A 21,973-nucleotide genomic window follows, 5' to 3' on the forward strand; every position below is an offset into this window, starting at 1 on the left:
CCAAATTAGGCATCAAATCCCATGTCCACCCAAGTGAGAGTTCACAGTTCTTGTTGAGGGATCTGCCTGCAACAGCCACTGCTTTTGACTCAAAGGAGCATTATCCCTGGAGAGGGGCTCTGAGGGGACTGACCCTTGCTGTGCAGAGGGGTGGGGGAGATGGACCTGGGAAGTCCCATTCAAGCCCACCTGGGTGACGAGTGATGTTTTTACTCCCAGCTGGTCCCCTAAGCAGGTCTAGGGGTTCAGCTCTGTGGTCTGTGATGAGTGTGACTAAAGAACAGCCATGAGCTGATGCCAGCTCTGGACTGAGTGACACAGCAGTTGAACACTGAAAGCCAGGCCTTCCCAAACGTCACCCCCTTCCCCTTGGGCAGGAGCACAGCCCAGCAGCTGTGCTTTTCTGATCGTCCCCTTCGCATGCAATCCCCTGTCGACTTCAGGTGTGCAGAGCTGGGTGCAGCGCGGCTGGTACTGGGCGAGGTGGGAGACCAAGGAAACCACTGGACACACCCGGCTGGGCACATGGGGATATGTTTGTTTTTTAACAGTACAGAAAGCTGCTACACAACCAATGAAAAGTACAGGACAAGAGCAGAATGGCTCAACAGCTGGAGGGTGCAGGTGTGTGTCCTAGAGCTGCCTCAAGACTTAGATTAAAACCACCCAAGTCCTTATAGTGTCATGCTGTCACTGCTCTTTTAGTCTGGTGACCGGGTGGCTCCGGGCTGGAGCTCTGAGGAGGAGTTTAACCAGCTCCTGCTTTGGTGGGAGATTGTTTTTAAGAAATCCCTCCCTTGCAAGCCCCCTGCACCCCTCAGAGTTGGAGCCTTCCTTTTCCAGGGGGCTGCTGGCACTTCTATAACTAACATGTGGGACGCTGGGATAGCAACAGCACGGATCTGAATGAAAGCTGCAAACCAGCCCAAACTGCTATTCTGGGCTCGAAGCAGGGAATTTATTTTGGAAGCTGCTCCAGAAGCCCCTCATGGCTCATGTGTCAGCTGAAGCATGAGGTGTGCTCCAGCTGGCAGCTGGCCTGATTTACATGACAATCAGGAGCAGCTCCACTGTCAGGCCATGAAATTTGGGTGCAGCCCAGAGAAAGGCCTGCTGGACCCTCGCTCTCCATGCTGCATCTGAATTTCACTGCAGCTGGACTCCACAGGGCAGAAACAAGAGCTGTGGTTCCTCCAACCCCAAAGATCTGGCCCTCTTTTCCAAATTTGGTAGAGGAGAGAGAGGGCATGGTCCAATGACTGGGGCATTATTTGTAGGGCCCTACCCAATTCTCAGCCATGAAAAAAGCATCACGGACTGTGAAATCTGTATAGTAGAGGGTAAAAGCACACAGAAGACCAGATTTCACGGGGGAGACCAGCGTTTCTCAAATTGGAGGTCCTGACCCAAAAGGGAGTTGCGGGGGCGGGCAGGGGGGTTCACGGTATTGCCACCCTTACTTCTACGTTGCCTTCAGCGCTGGGTGGCCGGAGACTGGCACTTGTTGGTTGGGCACCCAGCGCTGAAGGCAGCTCCCTGCCAGCAGCAGCCCAGAAGTCGGGGTGGCAATTCCAGACCAGGCCACCCCGACTTCTGGGCTGCTGCTGGCGGCAGCTCTGCCCTCAGGGCTGGGCTCCCCGCCAGCAGCCGCCGCTCTCCAGCCGCCAGCAGCAGCCCAGAGCTAAGGGTGGCAATACTGTGACCCCCCTACAATAACCGTGTGACCCCCCACACACACACACAACTCCTTTTTGGGTCAGGACCCCTGCAATTACAACACTGAAATTTCAGATTTAAATAGCTGAAATCATGAAATTGATTGTTTTTTAAGTCCTGACTCTGAAATTGACCAAAATGGACCATGAAATTGGTAGGGCCCTAATTATTTCAAATCCCTTGACAGACTGGTCCCCCCCCACCCAACTGTTACTATACTCCCTTCGCAATGCTGCTGTTGTGCACTAAAGATGAGCTTTGCAGAGAGCTGTATGGGACTGGTTGTGCTGGCCACCCCTGGGTTGTCTCCTTTCCCTCTTGTGAACATAGCCTCCAAGCCAGGCTACCTTGCCAGCGGTCCACTAACTGCAGCCTGCAAGGTTTGAGGGGCCAGGGGTCCTAAGCAGAGCCAGCAGTGGTGCTTCCCAGCCGGGACAGGACGACATAGCCCCGGCCCAGACACTACTGCGCACACAGAACCGCAGGGACAGAAGGCAGCCACACGCCCAACGCCATGCTACAGTGAGGCAAGAGACGTTGGGTCGGCAGGAGAGTTTCTTCTCCACAATGGCAGAAAATGAGGATTCCCCAGTTTACCCAAGGGAGGGTGGAAGGAGGGGAAGACCTGCCCCCTCCCCATCCCTCCTTTGTAACTGTCTTTTAAGAAAGTTGCCATGGCTCCTGAGGCAGCCTTGGCATTATTTGGTGCTCTGAACAAGGGAGGAGATGAAGACTAGACTGCCCCGGGGGCTCGGCGGGATGGACAGCAGCAGTTGTGAGGGGAGCCTGCGAAGACATTCTAGCACCGTCCGGCTCCCCCTGCAGAACAGCTGGGCTTAGTGAGATTGGGCCGTAGGAGCATTGAACAGGCTGTCCAGCTTAGCCCCTCTTGTTTTCTGGGCACAGCACAGGCCCCGTTCCTCTCCCAGGCCCCCTTGACTCCGTTCTGCTCCTTAGCATGAAGCAGCTTGTGTCAATGGTGAAAGGATCAAGTAAACACAGCCTCTCCTGCCTCACCCCAGGGCCCCCTCCAGCAGGATCTGTGCAGTCAGGCTCATGTTCCCATGCTCCAGCTCGCTTCAGCCTAATCCAGTTTGACCACAGAAAGATGTCTGTCCAACTGCCCCCGACCCCATGCCACTTCCAGAGATGGAACTGGGCTTCCTTGTAACAGCGGCAAAGCAGTCGTAATTCAGACCCATGGGTTCCTCGCAGCCACGTGAGCTCACAGGAGCCAGCCCCACTGCAGAGCTCCCTGGGCAGGCTTGCAGTGGGAGATGAGCACGGGCTGCTGTTCCCAGGCTGGCATCTTCAGTAGTGCTGCTCTTACACTGGAGCTAAAGCCCGTACAGGTGTAAAGCCACAGGGACGAGAATGTGCTTCTAGCAAGTGATGGCTAAATCCCACCTTGGCTGGCGGCCCCCAGGCAGCTGGGTTCTGCTCTGAGCTACAGCACTTCATTGGGGAAGAACCAGCGTGGTTGTTTGCCCCCAGGTTCCTTGGACGTTACCTCCCTCCTGCCCTGAGGGAAGAACGGAGGCTTTCCCCCGCTCCTAACTCGCCTGCAGCCAGAGGGCTTTTCTCCAGAAAGACGCAATTCTCCCCAAACCTGCTTTTCCCTTCCGTGCAGCCGGGCTCTCTCCTGGCCCTAGGCCCTGCCCTTGCTGCTGTCGGCCTGGCCAGGTTTTGTACAGAGTGAGCAAGAAAGGGTTAAAAAAGTGCTAAGACAGCGTGCTGATGATCTGTCTCCTTGCTGGAATTCCTTGCCCAGCAGGCCAGTGCCCTGGCACAGCTGATCCACGTGCTACGGCCGCACTGAGGGGGGAGCTTTGCATTACACGGAGCCAGCAGGGTTTGCTCGTCTCTCTAGGAGTAGGGGTCTGTTAAGGTCACAAACTGTCTGGAATTGGGGGTAAGTGCAAGAGTGCACACCCCCGGCTTGGCACCTTGGCTCAGATCCCACTGTGGCTCCCAGCCTCCTAGTCCTCCTGGGGCCTCTCCACCGCCAGGAAAGTGTCTACGATGCCTGCTTGCAGCTCCGAGTCACTGAGGTGTTTCTTCTCCCGCCCCTGCTCGCCTTTGGTCCTTGTCCAGGAGGGGGATCGCAGGCACCCGGCCCGAGGAAGGGGGGGAGGGTGCAGCCCTGTGAGGAGACAGACATGCTAAGCAGGCACCTCCCGCGCCCCTGCCAGCCCTTTCAGTGTTACAGGCAGGTGCTGGCCTGGGCTGGGCTTGCTCCACAACAGCCGCCGAACGGGCAGCAGCAACAGAAACTCCCCCCCGCGCTTGTCTCCGCCCCGCTCCTGAGGGACCAGCTCTAGGCAGCATTCAGGGCCCGAACCCCAGGATCACTGGTGAGCCTGCTAAGGACCCGCCGCAGCTAGTGGGCTGGGACCCTACAGCCACAGGGACGTGGAGTGAGACCCTCAGCTCCTTCCACAGCCAGGAGCCCAAAGCGCTAATCACCTTTGCTTACAATCAGCTGGGTCCCTAGCAATGGAGAGGGCAGAGGCCTGTTTCTTATTGCCAGAGCCATTCAGTGCCTTCCTCCTCGTGTTTTAATTCCTTTGGGTCAGATTCCTGAGCAAGCTAATTTGCAGTCAAGTCAGGGGCAAGAGGGTTTGGGATTTGCGCTGGGCCTGCTTTTCAGAAGTGGAGGTGCTCTGAATCATGTGTCCCCAATTTCTATGGTGTTCAGCCCCATTGTACAGGGGTGTGGCACATAGCCTCCTGTAAGCTATGCAAGAACTTTGGGGAAACTGAGGCACAGAAAGAGTCTGTGTCTTGCCTAAGGTTACACCAGAAACCTTCCAGTCCTGTGCCCTGCCCCACCTGCCTGGGTGAGTGATGGGGCAGATGCACTGGCTAGTTGCAGGTCCTGCTGTGGTAACTGCATGTGCAAATCACACCTGCCACTTTGCATGTGCACTCAAGGCCACAGACGTGCTGTTCATGTTCCCCTTGCCTTTGCATTAAGGGACTCGGCGCAGATTCAGAGAGGATTTATTACCATGTGTCTACGTGGGCAAACTGCAGGTAAACCCTGCACTAGCTCTTTGCACCCATCTGGGGTGGGCACCTGGGCTGGCAGGTGCTGACTCATCTTCCTTTCGGGGCGTGGTAGCGTGAACTTGGTGGCGTTTGACGAGCATTTTACACACGCCCCTGGTGCCCATGCCATGAGTGCGTGCCCACACGCTGTGTCGCAGGAACCAAGCTGCAGCAGGGAGCTACCTTCGGCTTCAGCCATCTCCCTAGTGAGAGTGCAGGGGAGTTCTGCTAATTGATTCAGGTCACGTGTTCCCGCTGAAGATGCTAAAGGAGCTGATTTACATATTCATTAAATCTGTTTCACCGGGCCGCAGCTGCTGTTTCTGCATGTGCCGAGACACAGACTGGCGGAGCAGGAGCCCCAGGCTGATGGGGTGCTGGGGGGACAGAATAGGTGGGAGCCCCCCGAATGCCCAGGGCTGCCCGTGTTCTCAGACAGTGGATCCATGTTAGTGCCTGCGCAATAGATCACTTCCTTCCCGAGCAAGTGGGGAAATGCCAAGTCCCTCACCCCAGAGTACCAGCCTCCCCTTTGCACAGCAGCTGGGACTGACCAGCTCAGATCCCCTGTGCTCTGCCCTGCCCTCCACCCCAGCACTGCAAAGCTGCTTTGGGGCCATCCCCTCAGACAAAGGGCTGCGGCTGAACTGAAACCCAAGTGCCTCCCCCTTGTGCCCCAAACAGGGAAGCAGCCCTGCAGTGAGACTGCACCCCACCTGCTGCAGACAGAGTGGCAAGCTAGGGTGTGGCAGGCCCCAATGTGCAACCTCCAATCCACTGGTGTAGGTGAGCATGTGCGCCCCTCACTGCCCCACGCTCACCGATCCCCTGACACACACACTCCTGCCCAGGCCCTCGCACCCAGAACTACGGCAGCCCCACGCCCCGGCCCATGTGCCCTTGGTTGCTGCAGGGGCTGGCCCAAGCCCTCGGACAGTTACATGATGGAAGGGAAGAGCCTCCCATGGAGCAGTGATGCCCCATGGAGACGCCCCTGTCAAGCAGTATTGATTTGCTCAAGATGCATGGCAGAGCTGATGCAATTTAATGAGGCCCCCTGCTGCACTCTGTCACAGGCTGTGGCCCACACTGGGTGGGGTTTGTCTGCAAAGGCCTGGCTCCAAACCCCCTCCTGGCGGCCCCGGGGCTCAGGCTGCGCTGGAGGAACTGACGAGGCTGGCCCTGCCTCTGCTCCTGGGCCTTGCTGCTGCCTTCCCCAGCGAGGCCAGCCGCACTGCAGGCAGCTCAGGGGACGCACGGACCACAGGAAGGATGTGCTGATCCCACGCTGCCTATGGCTAGGGGAAGCAGCGAGGGGGCCACACCCTAGCTGGGGCAGGCCTGGGTCGTTAATAGTGTCCCGTGTTGTGTTTAGACATTGAGCTCACTGGGTGCTGCCTCGACACCCCCCCCACCCCCCCAGCTGAGAGAGACAGGGACCCAGGTGAGTGGAGTTGTCCCAGTGTGTGGGGGGCGGGGCAGGCCAGGCTGCCCACCCCCGGGCTGGGCACACTCACCAGCAGGGGACTCGCTGGTGACGTTCTCGTCGTCGGAGTCGGCGAAGACCTCGGCGAGCTCCTGGTCCGACATGTCCGTCAGCTCGGTCAGATCCAGCAGGTCGAAGTGCACCTCCAAGGAGGACACGCTGCTCAGGGGCTCTGGGGAGCAAAGGTGACAGCTCAGGGATTTGGGGCCAGAGTAATGGCCCTGCTTCCCTCTCCTTCCGCATGGCAGATCCTGCGCTCTCACCATGTATCCACAACTGGGGAATCTCCCCCTGGAGTCTGCCTGGGGGAATGAGCCCCTGGAACCAAGACAACCTCTCCCTGGCTTGGAGCCCTGGGGCTTGGAGCCCTGGGTGGGAGGCAAGCCCAGGGCTGGAAGGGATTCAGTCCTGGGGGACAGGCCCCTGGCTGGGCTGGGCTGGGACCAGGGCAGGGGGAGGAAGGAGCCCTGGGGGCAGGCCAGGCCCAGGGACAAAGGAGCCCCGGGGCAGGCTCCTGGCTGGGCTGGGCCCATGGCAGGCCCTAGGGAAGGCCTGGCCAGCTGCACAGCTGTGAGCGGGGGGGGCGGGATGCTGCCTTGTACTCACGTCTCCGTTCAGCAACCTGCAGCAGGCCCGAGCTGGGGATGGGGATCCCGCCTTGCTCCTCGGCAGGGGGGCTGGGAGGGTCCTCCACCGGCCCATGTGCCGGGATGCCGGCGGCTCGCTCCAGCGTTTGGGGCTCTTTAATCCGTTCTATAATCACAAAGCGCTGCCGATGTTAGATACCGAGAGACCGAGCCCTGGGCTCTGCACCCTCTGCCCCCCTCCCCACCCGTGCAGGGACGAGGCCTCCTCTGCCCCCAAACAGCCCCCGCCAGCAGGCAGGCACTGTGTGCCTTACTACATGGCTGCTCCAGCACGCTCCTGCCTCTGGGATTTCCACCAGCAAGGTGGGGGATGGAGAGAGAGACCCCTGCACTGGCATCTCCAGCCCCCCTTCCCGGGACAGCTGGGTGCCTGGCAGGGCAAGGGCCGGCGGGATGGAGCCTCTCCCCATTGGGACACTGGCTCCGCTCCAGCCTGTGCCGCGAGTGGCCCGAAGCCAGGAGATGGCTTTGGGGGTCTCCCAGCCTTGGCTAGGCCCCTGCAGCGAACGGGCCATGGAGGCTGAGCTGCCCAGTCCCCCCAGGTGGGTGGTAGGCACACTCGCAGGGCTCTCTCTGCTGCTGCCTGCACCACTCTGGCTCTGGGGACACAGGGCTTTGCTCTAGTCCCTTCCCACAGCCCCACGCCTGCTTGCTCAGGGGCTCGGAGGGGCACTTCCGCCCTGCCACAGACAGGCCTCTTCCCTTGCTCTCAGCCTCTTCCCTGAGTCACATGTGGCTACCAGCTGCCTCTGTCCCTCACATGCTCTGCCCCTGCCAGTTCCGGTGGCTCTGGGGCACTCATCTGGCGCAGTTTCCCAAGCCGAGGAAGGCCATTTTGAAATGACAGGACCGGGGGGGGTCAGGGAGGCTCTGGTCTCTGCCCTCATCTCCACACCAGAGAGGAGGGACACGCACGCGGAGCAGTTCAGAGAGCGCAAGCCACTGCGCTCAGCTCCGCAGCCACTGGGGGAGACGAGGGAACAGCCTGCGCGGGGGGAATGGGAGGAAAGGGCAGTTCCAGGCACTGCACTGGTGAGAACCCTGCCCTGGCTGCGGGAGGGGGCAGATGGACCTGTGCCAGCAGCTCCGCACGCCCTGCCCTGCACAGGGACCCTTTGTGTCAGTCTAAACAGAAGCCTGTTCTGGGGAGGCCTGGAAGGCCGAGATAAGAGGCGGTTGGTCTTAGGGGGAGCAAGATCCAAGGGGTGACAGTGCTGAGCCAGACCCTTGTCACGGAGTGTGGGGGAGTCCAGGCCCTGCACCCCTCTTCCTGGGATCCACTGAGACTCTCAGCCAGCCAGTAAAACAGAAGGTTTATTGGACAACAGGAACAGTCCCAAACAGAGCTTGTGGGTACAACCAGGACCCCTCAGTCAAGTCCTTCTGGGGGAGCAGGGAGCTTAGACCCCAGCCCTGGGGTTCCCTGTGTTTCTCCACCCAGCCCCAAACTGAAACTAAACCCACCCAGCAGGTTCCCTGCTGCAGCCTCTGTTCACATTCCTGGGCAGAGGTGTCACCTCCCCCTCCCCCTCCTGGCTCAGGTGACAGGCTCTCAGGTCTCCCATCCCCAGGGCACATTCCCAGGTCAACACTCCCCCCTCCCTGCTGAGTCACATCGTCACATCTCTCCCCCCTTCGAGACTGAACTGAGCGGGGTCACGCTGACCAGTGACCTGGGGAAGTTCGGGGCCCCCTCTCCGGGACAGCGCATCCGCTATCAGGTTGGCACTTCCCTTCACGTGGACCACGTCCATGTCGTAATCCTGCAGGAGCAGGCTCCATCTCAGGAGCTTGGCGTTGGCTCCTTTCATCTGGTGCAGCCAGGTCAGGGGAGAGTGGTCGGTGTAGACAGTGAAGTGTCGCCCGAAGAGATAGGGCTCTAGTTTCTTGAGGGCCCACACCATGGCCAGGCACTCCTTCTCGATGGCCGCGTAGTGTTGCTCCCGGGGTAGCAACTTCTTGCTCAGGTACACGATGGGGTGTCTCTCCCCCTTTTCATCCTCCTGCATTAACACCGCCCCCAGTCCCGTGTCTGAGGCGTCGGTGAACACCACAAAGGGCTTGTCAAAGTCTGGGTTTGCCAGAACTGGGCCACTGACCAGAGCCTCCTTCAGCGCCCGGAAAGCCTCCTGGCACTGCTCGGTCCAGACCACCTTGTCTGGCTTCCCCTTCTTGCATAGCTCCGTGATGGGGGTGGCGATGGCGCTAAAGTGGGGCACAAATCTTCGGTAGTATCCTGCCATCCCAATAAAGGCTTGGACCTGCTTTTTGGTGTGGGGAGCGGGCCAGTCTCTGATCACCTCCACCTTGTCTGGTTCCGGCTTTAGGCGGCCGCTCCCCACCCGATGGCCCAGGTAAGATACTTCCGCCATCCCCACCTTGCACTTCTCCGCTTTTACAGTCAGCCCAGCCCCCTGGAGTCGGTCCAGCACTTGTCTAACCTGGGACACGTGGTCCTCCCAGGTCTGGCTAAAGACACAGATGTCATCAATATACGCCACGGCAAAACTCTCCATCCCCCTCAGGAGCTGGTCCACTAGGCGCTGGAAGGTGGCCGGCGCTCCCTTGAGGCCGAAAGGCAGGGTCAGGAACTCATAGAGCCCCAGAGGGGTGATAAAGGCCGATTTCAGTCGGGCATCTGCATCCAGCGGCACTTGCCAGTAGCCCTTTGTAAGGTCCATGGTGGTGAGGTACCGAGCTCCTCCCAGCTTGTCTAGGAGCTCATCAGGCCTGGGCATGGGGTAGGCATCAGATACAGTGATGGCATTGAGCTTCCGATAGTCCACACAGAACCGGACCGACCCGTCCTTTTTGGGGACCAGCACCACCGGCGAGGCCCAAGGGCTGGCAGATGGCTGGATCACCCCCAAAGCCAGCATGTCCCGGACCTCTCTTTCCAGGTCCTGAGCAGTTTTCCCTGTGACTCGGAAGGGGGAGCATCTTATCGGCGGGTGTGACCCTGTCTGCACCCGGTGGACAGTCAGATTAGTGCGTCCAGGCTGGTTGGAAAACAGCTGTCGGTACGGATGCAGCACCTCCCTGACCTCAGCTTGCTGGGCAGGGGTTAGCTGATCCGAGAGGGGAATTGTTTCCAGGGGGAAACCAGCTCTGGTCCCAGGGAATAGATCTACTAAAGGGTCATCTCCCTGCTCTTCCCACTGTCCACACACGGCCAACACCACATTCCCCCTGGCATAATATGGCTTCATCATATTCACATGGTACACCCGGCGGTGGTGCGCCCGGTTTGACAGCTCCACCACATAGTTTACCTCATTGAGCTGCTTGACGACCTTGAAAGGGCCCTCCCAGGCGGCCTGTAGTTTGTTCTTTCTCACTGGGATGAGAACCATCACCTGATCCCCGGTGGCGTAGGCACGGGCCCGTGCCGTGCGGTCATACCAGACCTTCTGCTTCCTCTGGGCTCTGGCCAGATTCTCCCTGGCCAGGCCCATGAGTTCAGCCAGTCTCTCTCGGAAGATCAGGACATACTCCACCACTGACTCTCCATCGGGAGTGGCCTTCCCCTCCCACTCGTCTCTCATCAGGTCCAGGGGGCCCCTCACCCTCCTGCCATATAACAGTTCGAAAGGCGAAAATCCGGTAGACTCCTGGGGCACCTCCCTGTATGCGAACAGCAGGTGAGGTAAGTACTTGTCCCAGTCCTGCGGGTGCTGATTCATAAAGGTTTTCAGCATCATCTTTAGCGTCCCGTTAAACCTCTCCACCAGCCCATTGGACTGGGGGTGATAAGCTGAGGCCCAGTCGTGCCGGACCCCACATTTCTCCCACAAGCACCGGAGCAGGGCCGACATGAAGTTGGAGCCTTGGTCTGTCAAGACTTCCTTGGGGAACCCCACTCGGCTGAAAATGGTCAGGAGCGCATCGGCCACGGTGTCTGCTTCAATGGAAGCTAAGGGCACTGCCTCGGGGTAGCGGGTGGCAAAATCTACCACCACCAGAATGTATTTCTTCCCCGACCGGGTCGTCTTGCTGAGAGGCCCCACGATGTCCATGGCCACCTTCTGGAAAGGCTCCTCTATGATGGGCAAAGGTCTCAAAGCCGCTTTCCCCTTGTCCCGGGCCTTCCCCACCCTCTGACAGGGGTCACAGGATCGGCAATACTGCCGGACCGTGGTAAAGACCCCGGGCCAGTAAAAGTTCTGTAGCAACCTCTGCCGGGTGCGCCGGATTCCCTGGTGCCCTGCGAGGGGGATGTCATGGGCCAGGTACAGGAGCCTGCGGCGATACTTCTGGGGGACCACCAGCTGCCTCCTGATCCCACAGGACTCTACTTCCCTTGTGGGAGCCCATTCTCGGTACAGGAACCCCTTCTCCCACAGGAACCTCTCCTGGCAGCCTCTCCTCATGGTCCGTACCACCCTGAGGTCGGCCAGGTCCCTGAGCTTCCGCAAGGAGGGATCTTTCCTCAGCTCGGCCTGGAACTCAGCAGCTGGGGCAGGGACGGGGCCCGGTTCCCTCTCGCTGGCCAGGTCTGAGGCCTCCGCCTCTCTAAGCCGTGCCCCTCGGCCCTCCCTCCCCACCAGGGTAGGGTCCTGCGCCTCCGGTGTGATACCCTCCCCGAGGTCAGGGCGCAGTGCCCCTCGCCGGCTCTGGCTACGCGTCACAACCAGGGCGGCCTGGGGCTTGCTTGGCCAGTCCTCTAGGTCTCCCCCCATCAAAACTTCAGTGGGCAAATGGTGGTGTACCCCCACATCCTTGGGGCCCTCCTTGGCCCCCCATTTCAGGTGTACCCTTGCCACGGGCACCTTAAATGGGGTCCCGCCCACCCCTGTCAGGGTCAGATAGGTGTTGGGCACCACCCGATCTGGGGCCACCACCTCGGGCCGGGCCAGCGTCACCTCCGCGCCCGTATCCCAGTATCCATTGACCTTCCTCCCATCCACCTCCAGGGGAACAAGGCACTCTCTCCGGAGGGACAGCCCCGCGCCCACCCTGTAAACTGAGCACCCTGAGTCCAGAGCCTCCAGCCCTCTGGTGGAGCTGGCCTGGGGTACTCTTCCCTCCTGAGCAGGTGGTAAACTGGCAGCCCCCCTTTCCTGGGTCGTCTGCCCCTCGTCCAGCTGGGTCCCTACCCAGTTAACCCTGGGTAGGTTGGGTCTGCTCAGTCTGTCCCTGAGCCCGGGGCACTGGGACCGTACGTGGCCTCTCTGGCCACAGTGATAGCAGCTCAGGTCACGTTGGTCCCCTCGAGCAGGTCGGAGGGGCCCGACGCCAGGCGTTCCCCTTGGGAGGGGGTTCTCCCTATTTCCCCGCTGGGAGGCCCCCTGGTGACTCTCTCTCTGCATCGGGGGGGGCCTGTTCTTTTGGGGCTCCTCCCGGCTACCCCCTGACCGACTGTTCACAAACTCGTCGGCCAGCTGCCCTGCGTGCTGGGGGTTCTCGAGCTTTTTGTCCACCAACCACAGCCTCAGGTCGGAAGGGCACTGTTCATACAGCTGCTCCAGTACGATTAGGTCCAGCAGGTCCTCTTTAGCTCGGGCCCCAGCTGTCCACTTGCGGGCATACCCCTGCATCCGGTTGGCCAGTTGTAGGTAGGTGACCTCAGGCGTTTTACGCTGACTCCGGAACCTTCTCCGGTACATCTCGGGGGTCAGCCCAAACTCACGGAGCAGGGCCTGCTTGAACAGTTCATAGTCCCCTGCCTCCGGCCCTGTCATTCGGCTGTACACCTCCACGGCTTTGGGGTCCAGTAAGGGGGTGAGAAACTGGAGCCTGTCTGCAGGGTCAACCCTGTGCAGCTCACAGGCATTCTCAAAGGCCGTCAGGAAGCTATCCATGTCCTCCCCCTCCTTCCGCTGGGCCAGGAAGCACTTATCAAAGTTCCTTGCCGTCTTGGGTCCCCCCTCACTCACCGCAGCCGCAGCCGGGGCCCCACTGCTCCTCAGCCTGGCCAGCTCCAGTTCATGCTGTCTTTGTTTCTCCTTCTCCTGACGCTCCCTCTCCTTCTCCTGACGCTCCCTCTCCTTCTCCTGACGCTCCCTCTCCTTCTCCTCCTGCTCATGTTGACGTTGTTTCTCCTTCTCCTGACGCTCATGTTGACGTTGTTTTTCATGATCCTCCAGCTCCCTCATTTTCATCTCCCTCTCCCATTCCAGCCGCCTCCGCTCCAGGGATGGGGAGCTCCGCCGGGAGGATCCCCTGCTGGGTGCCGGGGTCAGGGTGCCCTCGGTATTCGCTGGGCTTCCCCCAACCCCTCCCCCGGACATAGGTAGGAAGGGTCTCGGGATGTCCTCAGCAGCAGTCTGACCCCTCCCAGCCCGGTCAGGCCCCAGGGCCCACGCTGCGTCCCCCGGGCAGCTTCCCTCAGGGACAGGGATCGGGTCATCCAAGCGATCCCTCTCCTCCAGCTGGGCAATCAGCTGTTCCTTGGTGGACCTCCCGATGCGCAGCCCCCTCTGCCTGCACAGCTCCACCAGGTCGCTCTTCAGGCGTTTAGCGTACATCTCCCTGCTGGCCACTCGCAGGCCGGGCAGCTTCCCACGGTTTCCAGGAAAAGCCCCTCGTGTGCCCGTCCTTCTTGAGGTCACCGACTCTTTGCCAGGGTCGAGCTGCAGACTCCTCCGCCCCTGGGACCGCTCGCTGCAATCCCCTGGGGGACCCTGTTACTGCAAAAGTCTTTCTCTCTGGTCACACATTCCCAGGGGTTAACCGCCCCCCGAAACCGTCTCTCTCTGAATCTTCAGCACGCCTGGTCCCCGTCAATTCCCCTTCGTTTTACTGCTCCCCAGTCACTTACTGCAGGAAGCGCCGTTCACGGGGTGCAGTACATCCCACCACTGCCACCAGTTGTCACGGAGTGTGGGGGAGTCCAGGCCCTGCACCCCTCTTCCTGGGATCCACTGAGACTCTCAGCCAGCCAGTAAAACAGAAGGTTTATTGGACAACAGGAACAGTCCCAAACAGAGCTTGTGGGTACAACCAGGACCCCTCAGTCAAGTCCTTCTGGGGGAGCAGGGAGCTTAGACCCCAGCCCTGGGGTTCCCTGTGTTTCTCCACCCAGCCCCAAACTGAAACTAAACCCACCCAGCAGGTTCCCTGCTGCAGCCTCTGTTCACATTCCTGGGCAGAGGTGTCACCTCCCCCTCCCCCTCCTGGCTCAGGTGACAGGCTCTCAGGTCTCCCATCCCCAGGGCACATTCCCAGGTCAACACTCCCCCCTCCCTGCTGAGTCACATCGTCACAACCCTGCACTGACGGCTGGCCTGAGGGCTGGGGCTGGAGCTTTCCCAAGGCAAACTTGTGGGGCAGGATGCACCAGTGCTGCCGGGAAGCCACAGCAAGGAGGCGTGACTTGGCCTGCAACCACCAGCTCATCTCCTCAGAGCAGGGAGCCCTGAGCGAGATCAAAAGGGCCCGCCGGGCCAGAGGTATCCCCCTGGAGCCCAGGGAAAGGTGAACAGCGGCACGCTGTGGACTGCTCTTGTGAGGGGACAGGAGCCACGCTGGGCACGGGCACACGGGCGGGGGGCGGCATGCGCAGGGACAGGGCCTGCACTGTGCTGGGCAAGCAAGGACGTGGCGGGGAGCGGTCACGGCTTTTCACGGTGCCTTGTGAATAGGGCCAGCAGGGGGCTCGGGCCTTTGTGCGTCCTGGGGCTGGAGAGAGGGACCAGGAGGGAGCCGCTGTTTAGGGGTTTGAAGGGGCTTTTCCCCTGTCTGAGCTGGGCGCCCCGGGGCACTGGAGCAGCGCACCAGGGAAGGCTGGGTAACGGGAGGGAAGGATTTGTAATCAGGCTCTGTTTGTTAACTCCTGTTTGATTTCACTGCTGGAGAAACCCCTGGGAGAAAAGCTGTTACTGGGAAAGATTCCGCCCCGCCCCAGTGAGGCCTGGGGGACTGACAGGCCACATCCCTGAGACCTGCGGCACGTGCTGGCAAACCCCAGGGGCACCAGAGACCTAGGTATCCTCGTGACAGCAGTGCTAGGGTCATTATCGGAGTCGGGCACCAGTGTGCTGGGCATCCCTGAGGCCACAGTATTGTTAACAAGCAGGGCACACCCCAGGTCAGGCCTCGTCTGGACATCCCACAGAAGGAAACAGGCCCACAAGCCCGTTTTCACTGCAAGGCAGGAGAGCAGCTCACTGAGCTGGCACCAGGTGACACTGGGTTGGGGCCAGGAGTTGCAGCCATCTTTCTGGAACGGACCCAAGACCCCAGCCCTCAGGGCTGGAACCACAGCAAGTAGGAGCTGCTTGCTCGTCTGAGCAGCTGTTCTGCATGTCATTCTGCTCCAGGTGCAGAATGTCCTTACCAGGGTCAGGCAAGGAAAAGGAAGCACAGGACTTTAGCTGCTCAGGATGGTGCCTGGCCATGCAGGTTTCAAAAGCATGCACTGGGGGTGGTTTGGCCTGAAGGGAAATGTGCTGGAGCCAAGCTAGCCAGCAAGCCTGATGCAAGGGAGCTCATTCATGCGTGTGCTGCAGCCGGACGGCTGCACTAGAGCTGCCCATGCACCCAAAGGCCATGCGCTGGGCCACCCTGAACAGACACTGTACGCATGCAAAGAGCTTGTGGACACCCCGGCTACATTCACTGTCACCAGACAAGGCCTGACTGCTCCCACTGCCTGTGCGCGGGACTTCGCTGATTAGATGGGTGGCCAGTAGCCGTCCGGGTGCAGGAAGCCTGTTCTTGCCCCAGGTCTCCGTTAGCTGCCACTCCATACGGGAGGCTGCATATCTACACCAGCTGAATATATCTGAGAGGAGGCTTGCAGGTTCCTGCTGTAGGGATGGGGTCTCCCCCCACCAAGGGGAAAGATCCTGGGTCTCCCCTTTAGGAAACATCAGGCAAAGGGGGAGCCTTGAAAATCAATTCTAAACCAGTAGAGCAGGCGAAAGAGGGTCACTGGGGCCCGGGCCAGGAGCAGACCAGTGGGAAGGCAGAGCTAGGCAGTCAGGCTCAGGGCAGGGCTGTGTCCCATGACCCCATCTCTTCCCGTGTCCACTGGGAACTCTCCTGGCTGTCAGCACGTGGACGCTTCGGCGGGGAGGGGGGCGGTGTCGCACAGGATGGAGGGATGGAGATGAGATTAGAAAGAAGGGCTTATTGCTGCAGCTCCTGAGATCAAGGCCCCACTCTGCTGTCCATCTCCTGCCCAGCTGGCCTCACAATGGGGGTTCATGGGCAAGGGGGGCTCCACACTGATTTCCAGTGGGAATATATTAGCCAGACCAATGGAGGGGAACTGAAATCCTTCCCACCCTGACTGAATCCAGCAGGGTGACCAGATGTCCTCATTTTATAGGGCAGTCCTGATATTTGGGGCTTTTTCATATATATAGGCATCTATTACCCCCCACCCCATCCCGATTTTTCACACTTGCTGTCTGGTCATCCTAGAATCCAGGCAGGAGACCTGGGGGGAGGGATGGTGCTTTACCACAGAGTGACCAGATGATTAACATTTCCCTTAGCAATGGTGGGGGGGGGGAGCCCTCGATTCAGCCTAATCTGGACAAGGGCTGTAGGAGCCTGTGTGGGTGGGGAGGGCAGCATGCTCCTGAGCTGCTGGTGATGAAAGGGCCCAGTGCACCTGGGGGATGGCTGGCACACATGGGCACAACATGCTACATGCCCCATTTCAGACCACCTGGGGCTGGGATTCGGCCCAGGAGACTTGGTGCGTGGAAGGGGGATCCACTGCCCCTGGGGTGGAGTTCAGAGCACGTTCCCCTGCTGAGAAGGAGACATGTGGCCTGGAGAGCAGGGGCCTGCTGCGCTAGCTGTAAGGGGCCCTAGGCTGGCGGGGTTCCGGAGCTCAGTATACCAGTGCCTGGACGCCTTGCCTGCTGCAGCTAACGTCCCCAAGCCTCATCAGCATGGGTTACCCTGCGTTATAACCCCGGTACGTTCAGCCACGGGAGATGAACACACCGCCCTTCTTCGGGAGCCAGGCACTAGCCTAACGGAACCTGTTTAACTGGCTCAGCTCCAGCCATAAAACTGTCTCCCAGATCCAGTCCCCTAATTTACCAGCAGAAATCCTGGCCCCGATGGCTCATTAAATGCATGCAGAGCTGCTCCGGCTTTGTTCTGTTCTCTCACACTGCAGGCACATGCCTCTCGGGCAGAGAGATGCTCACAACATGGGGACAGCCCGGCCCAGCGCAGACAGGTGCTGTGCAAACCTCCAGCACACACACAGCTGACCTGGCCTGCAGGCCCCTCCCTCTCCCAGTCTCACCCCACACCTTGGCCAATGCACCTTATCCGAACCTGCAGCACCTTGTGATGCTCCTGTCCTGCAGTCCCCATGCAGCATGGCTAGTGCCCCTCAATCCCAACCCACACCATCCCCCCCACCCCCCCGAAGCCACTTCTGAGCAGAGAACAGCTGCAGGGTTGTAATGTGGATGAATATCAAACTGGGAACCAGGCTGAGACTCGTTTTCCCTGCACCACAATCAGGATTCAGCTCCCGTTTCCAGAGGCCAAAGGCTGGACCCCCAACCCAGCGGAACCCTGAGGATAGCTCTAGAAAGGGGTTCTGTCCTCCACTCTCTTGCCATCGCTGCCCTTTCGCGGGTGCCCCCACAGCTGCACCCTGGGGGGGGCTAGGATCAGTGTTACTCCAACCTGTCTCCTGTTGACTCATGTTAAACTGCAGCGTGGGCTGGCTCCATAGGGATGTTCCAGACAACCCCGGGTCATCCCCACTGGAACCCTCCACATCTTGCCCTATCTCCTCTCGGCCCCAGAGCCGCCCTGCCGCCCCCTGCAGGCACCGCTGCCCCCTTATGGCTCAGGCCTGCCTTGTTCCAGACACAGGGAAAGCCTGGGACATTCTGGGGCCCTGAGACACGGGGCAACGCGGCATCGGAAGGTGAAGGCAAATTACACACACCAAGACACATACAAAGTTCGTTGTGTGCAAACCACCCACCCCCAAGCACACCACCGCATACACCCAGCCACGTGCAAACCCCGCAGGCAGTCCACGCCCACGTGCAGCCCACACCCACCCACTGCGCACACCCTCCTGCAACCCCCACACACCCCAGGACACCCTGTAATCCCTGCACACCTGACCACACACATGCAGACACCACTGGGCACCCCACGCACACCCCCCCCAGACACCCCCGCATGCACAGCACACCTCCCCACCCCCACTGCACACAGTCCACCCCTCCCCCCGCGCCAGACAGCCGCACACTTACCCCTCCCCCCGCTTAGCTCTGCCTCGGGCCCCTCCCACGTCTGGCTGCGCTTCCTGGGCCGGCGGCCCCGCCTGGGCCCCACGCAGCGCCGGCGAGAGGCTGAGCCAGCCCCGGGGGGCACCGGCAGCTCGGCCCCGCACACCGCGGCTGGGCTTTGCTCGGGAAAGCCGCCGGGTCGGGCCAGCGGACCGGGGCGGGTCCCTGCGGCGCGGCACGGGCTGGCTGCGGAGCCGGCACCTGCCCCGGCCGGTCACCCGCCTTGGAGAGGCCGCGGCTCCTTCCCGTGCCCGGGGAGGCGTTTCCTCAGCGGGGCCGGTGGCTGCGGTGATGGGCGCGGGGCGAACCTGCCCGGGGCAGCCCAGGCGCCCAGCGCTGCGGGGAGCAGCCGCCTCCACCCCGGCTGAGCCCGACAGGGATCTCCCGGGCCTGCCGCCAGCCCTGCGGGGGGAAGGAGGCGCCGGGGATGGGCGGGGGGACGAGACCCCGAGCGGGGAGCGGACGCGGTTCCCTGCGCTCGGACCAACTTTCTCTGGCGTGGGAGCGCCCCCAGACCCCACCCCGGGGAGCGGAGCGGCCCCTTCCGCCAGCCCCCGCCCGGCACGGCGCTGTCCTCCAGCACCCGGGGAAGTTCCCCAAAAGCCGCCACGTACCTGGGGTCCCCGCCCCACCGGGAGCCTCCATCCGGCCGGGCTGCGTCGGACCCGCGGCCGGGGAGCTAGGGGCCGCGTCAGGCCGAGCCGCAGCCTCCGGGTCCCCGCAGCAGCCCCGGCGCCCAACGCGTGGCCGAGCTGGGGGATCAGCGCCCGGAGCCGAGCCCCGCGCTGCCCAGCCGGCGCCGCATCGCCGCGGAGCGGGGCGGGGCCCGCAGCGGGCGGGGGGTGCAGACGCCGGCAGCAGCCGGGGACGGGGAAGCGGCGGAGACAGGTGCAGCCCGGCGAGCCGGGCGCAGAGCGGCCGCCCCCGGCGGGAGCTTTTCCCAGCCCCCTGGGCCGGGCCGGGCCGGGCCGGGCCGGGCTCCGCTTGCACGGAGCTGCCGGCTCTGTAGCGTTTGAAAGACGAAGCGGACCTGGGGTGCTCCTGGCAGCCGCCTGCCCACCGGCTGCGCTTCCCTCGGCGGGGCTGGCGCGGGGGCAGGGCGAGCGCGACCCGTCCTTGGCTCAGGCAAAGCTGCAGCTCAAGGAAACAGCCCCGGGCCTTGGAGGTGGTGGCGGACCCCGGAGGTGATGGGGGAGAAGCGGGATTCTCCGCTTTTCCGGGGACGAAGGGCACACTGGTGGGGTCCATGTGGACACGCCACTCCCGTCCCCACCCCCAAACTGCCCTCCTTGCTCCAACCTCCCCGGGGGGAGGCTGCACCCTGGCCTCTAGAGCAGCCCCCTGCATCTTTCCTGCCTCCTCAGACCCCCTGCCCTCGGTTTAGGGTAGCCAACTCTCCAGCGTTGTCCGGCAGCCCCCAGGAATGGAAGATTATGTCATGTGGTGAAACCTCCAGGAATACTGCTACCAACACCGGCAACCTCACCCCACTTTCCCATCTCCCCCTCCCACGTAGCTTTGGCCCCTTCCTTTCTGGAACTGCGAACTGCTGAAGGTACCGTGTGCAGGAAAGGCCAGGGGTCCCCTCCCATGCTTTCTCACAGCCAGAAAGGGGCAACGCCTCCCCGGGAGAGGGCTGCGGCCCTCGCCAAGCCGAGCAGCTCATCACACTCCTTGTCATTGCTCAGAACAAAGAGTCTGGAGCCCCTGGTGCAGGAGGGGCAGCGAGTGACATGTAGCCCCCCATCCCCAGCAGGAACAGGCGCACGCGCCCTGGGCAAGGGTGGGCCCCACGACTGGGGCAGAGCGCTGGAGGACAGGCAGGCGGGGAGCAGTGCGGCCTGGGTGGAAGCTGGAAGGTGTGGCGGACGAGGCTCGGAGGAACCTTGCTGGTACAGCTCGAAGAGGAAAGGAACAGGACAGCGTGGCACAGGGTCCAGAGGAGCCAGCAGCAGCACCGTGGCAGGCAGGGTGCCATGGAAACACAGCGGCCCTCTGAGGAGAGGGAACTAGGGGCTGGCAGAGAGGAGTGCCCCGAGGGAAATCTTAGGGATGCCAGGCTCAGGGAGGGAGCTCGGGCTGAGCTGTGTGTTGTTTCTGAGGCCTGGTCCACACCTCAAAATTAGATCGCCCCAGCCACGTGGCTCAGGGCAGTGAACAAGCGTGTGCCCTGTGCGATGTAGTTAGGCCCACCTGACCCCCACAGAGGTGCAGCTGGGCCTACGGGAAGGATTCTTCTGTCCACCTGGTTGCTGCCTCTCCGCGGGGTAGATTAACTATAGTGACAGAAAAACCCCTTCAGGCAACGTACAAAGCCCCGAGCTGCGGTGGCACAGCTGTAGTGGAGACATCAGCTGAGTTACCCGTGAAGCCAAGCCCCAGGCCTGAAGGGCACAAAGACCCTGTCGTCTGGGGCCAGCACGGGAACCAAGGGGAAGCAGTTTGTACCTCCCCTGCTCCCGGGCTGTGGGCAGCCTTCAGGGGTCCTGGAAAAGGGACCTAATGGAACAGAGCACAACAGCCCAGACAGGGCAGCGGTTCACGTTCCACCAGTTGGACTCGTCTCACCCACAGCCAAAGTGCTCATACAGTCCTAACCGGGATGAGCGTGAATTGGCAAATGAAAGCTAGCTGTGCTCTGGCTCCCATGCTATCTGACGGGCCCCTGCCCTGTGATTCCCGTTAATGCATGACAGTCAAAGGCACCCCACTGTGTCCCCCAATTCCGTCCCTCCCACACACACTGCCCAGAGCAGCACCTCCTGCTGGCTGCAGAGAAGTGACATCTCTGGAGTGCCGACAGGAGCTAGATGCAGTGGGCTTCAGGGCAGCTCACTGGGTGGGAGTTTAGGCCACTTTTGTCAAAACCAGGTGCCTAAGCTTAAGTTATTATTAAACTGAAATAAATTCCAGTCACGCACCAAAGTCAGGGTGGTCTGTTTCTCTGAGGGAATCACACTGGGGTCGGTGGCAGCTGTGGGGGTGGGGCTTGGTATTCTGCAGAACCCAGCCCCAGGATTTGAAAATTCTTGCTTTGGAGACCTTGCTGGGCAATTAGTGCAAATTGCAGCCATCTATTGTGGAGGTACCAGCTGCTGTTTTTTCCTGCTCAATTCTTACAGCACACGGTGCCTGACTAACGAATTGCCCTGCAAGTAGCTGCAACCTACCTAGTGACCCTCTTCGAGCAAACTCTGAACGATAGTAACAAATGCCCCAGCCTGGCCAGCGTGGAGATGCTGCCTGAGAAGAACAGGGCTCCAGCCCAACTCCAGGAGCACTGAGCTCATCCCTGCACAGGGTCAAACCGCAGCAGTGGCCAGAGCTCAGAATAGCCAGCAAGGCTGGCAGTGCTGTGGGCCGTGCGGGCAGACATGTGCTGCAGTGGGGTGGGCTCAGTCCTCTCATCTAGGCTGACATGCAAGAAAACCCTGCACATCTACCATAGGAACTTTTGCTCAAGTTTTCAGTGTATAATGCACCCACAGGGCATTAGCTACCAGCATGTCCCAAGAACACTGAGTCCCTGCCAGAGATCCCTCCAATTCAGCCTCTCCTGGGAGAGAGCCTTGCAGAGTGGTCTTGGGCCAAGTGAGTCCCAGTTCCCTCACTGCAAACACCCTTGGGATGCCAGTCTCAGGGAGGCAGACCAGACCCCAAAACACAAAGGACTTTATACAGCAGAGGCAACACCATTAGTTGCATCTGGAAACTAGTTAAAAGCCCTGGCATACTGTGCTCCCTGTGTGAAGCCCTGCTAGGCAAAAAGGCAGCCGCATCCTGCATCTGCTGAAGGTTATGAGTGGCCTTTGGGTGTAGTGCAGGGGTGGGCAAACTATGGCCCCCGG

At 60.9% G+C, this 21,973-nt stretch overlaps 1 protein-coding gene across 1 annotated transcript; it reads right to left on the reverse strand.

The window, feature by feature from the left end:
* Positions 1 to 471: 471 nt before the first annotated feature.
* Positions 472 to 19,232, reverse strand: DBNDD1 (dysbindin domain containing 1). The gene is made up of 4 exons (XM_073308306.2): positions 18,740 to 19,232; positions 6,860 to 7,006; positions 6,285 to 6,425; positions 472 to 3,859 (listed from the first exon to the last, which is right to left on the reverse strand). Exons 1-4 carry the CDS (start codon positions 18,768 to 18,770, stop codon positions 3,696 to 3,698), a joined length of 483 nt encoding a protein of 160 aa, XP_073164407.1. The 5' UTR covers positions 18,771 to 19,232; the 3' UTR covers positions 472 to 3,695.
* Between the last annotated feature and the right edge of the window lie 2,741 nt (positions 19,233 to 21,973).

Source organism: Lepidochelys kempii, chromosome 12, assembly GCF_965140285.1.
Source record: "Lepidochelys kempii isolate rLepKem1 chromosome 12, rLepKem1.hap1, whole genome shotgun sequence".
NCBI lineage: Eukaryota > Metazoa > Chordata > Testudines > Cheloniidae > Lepidochelys > Lepidochelys kempii.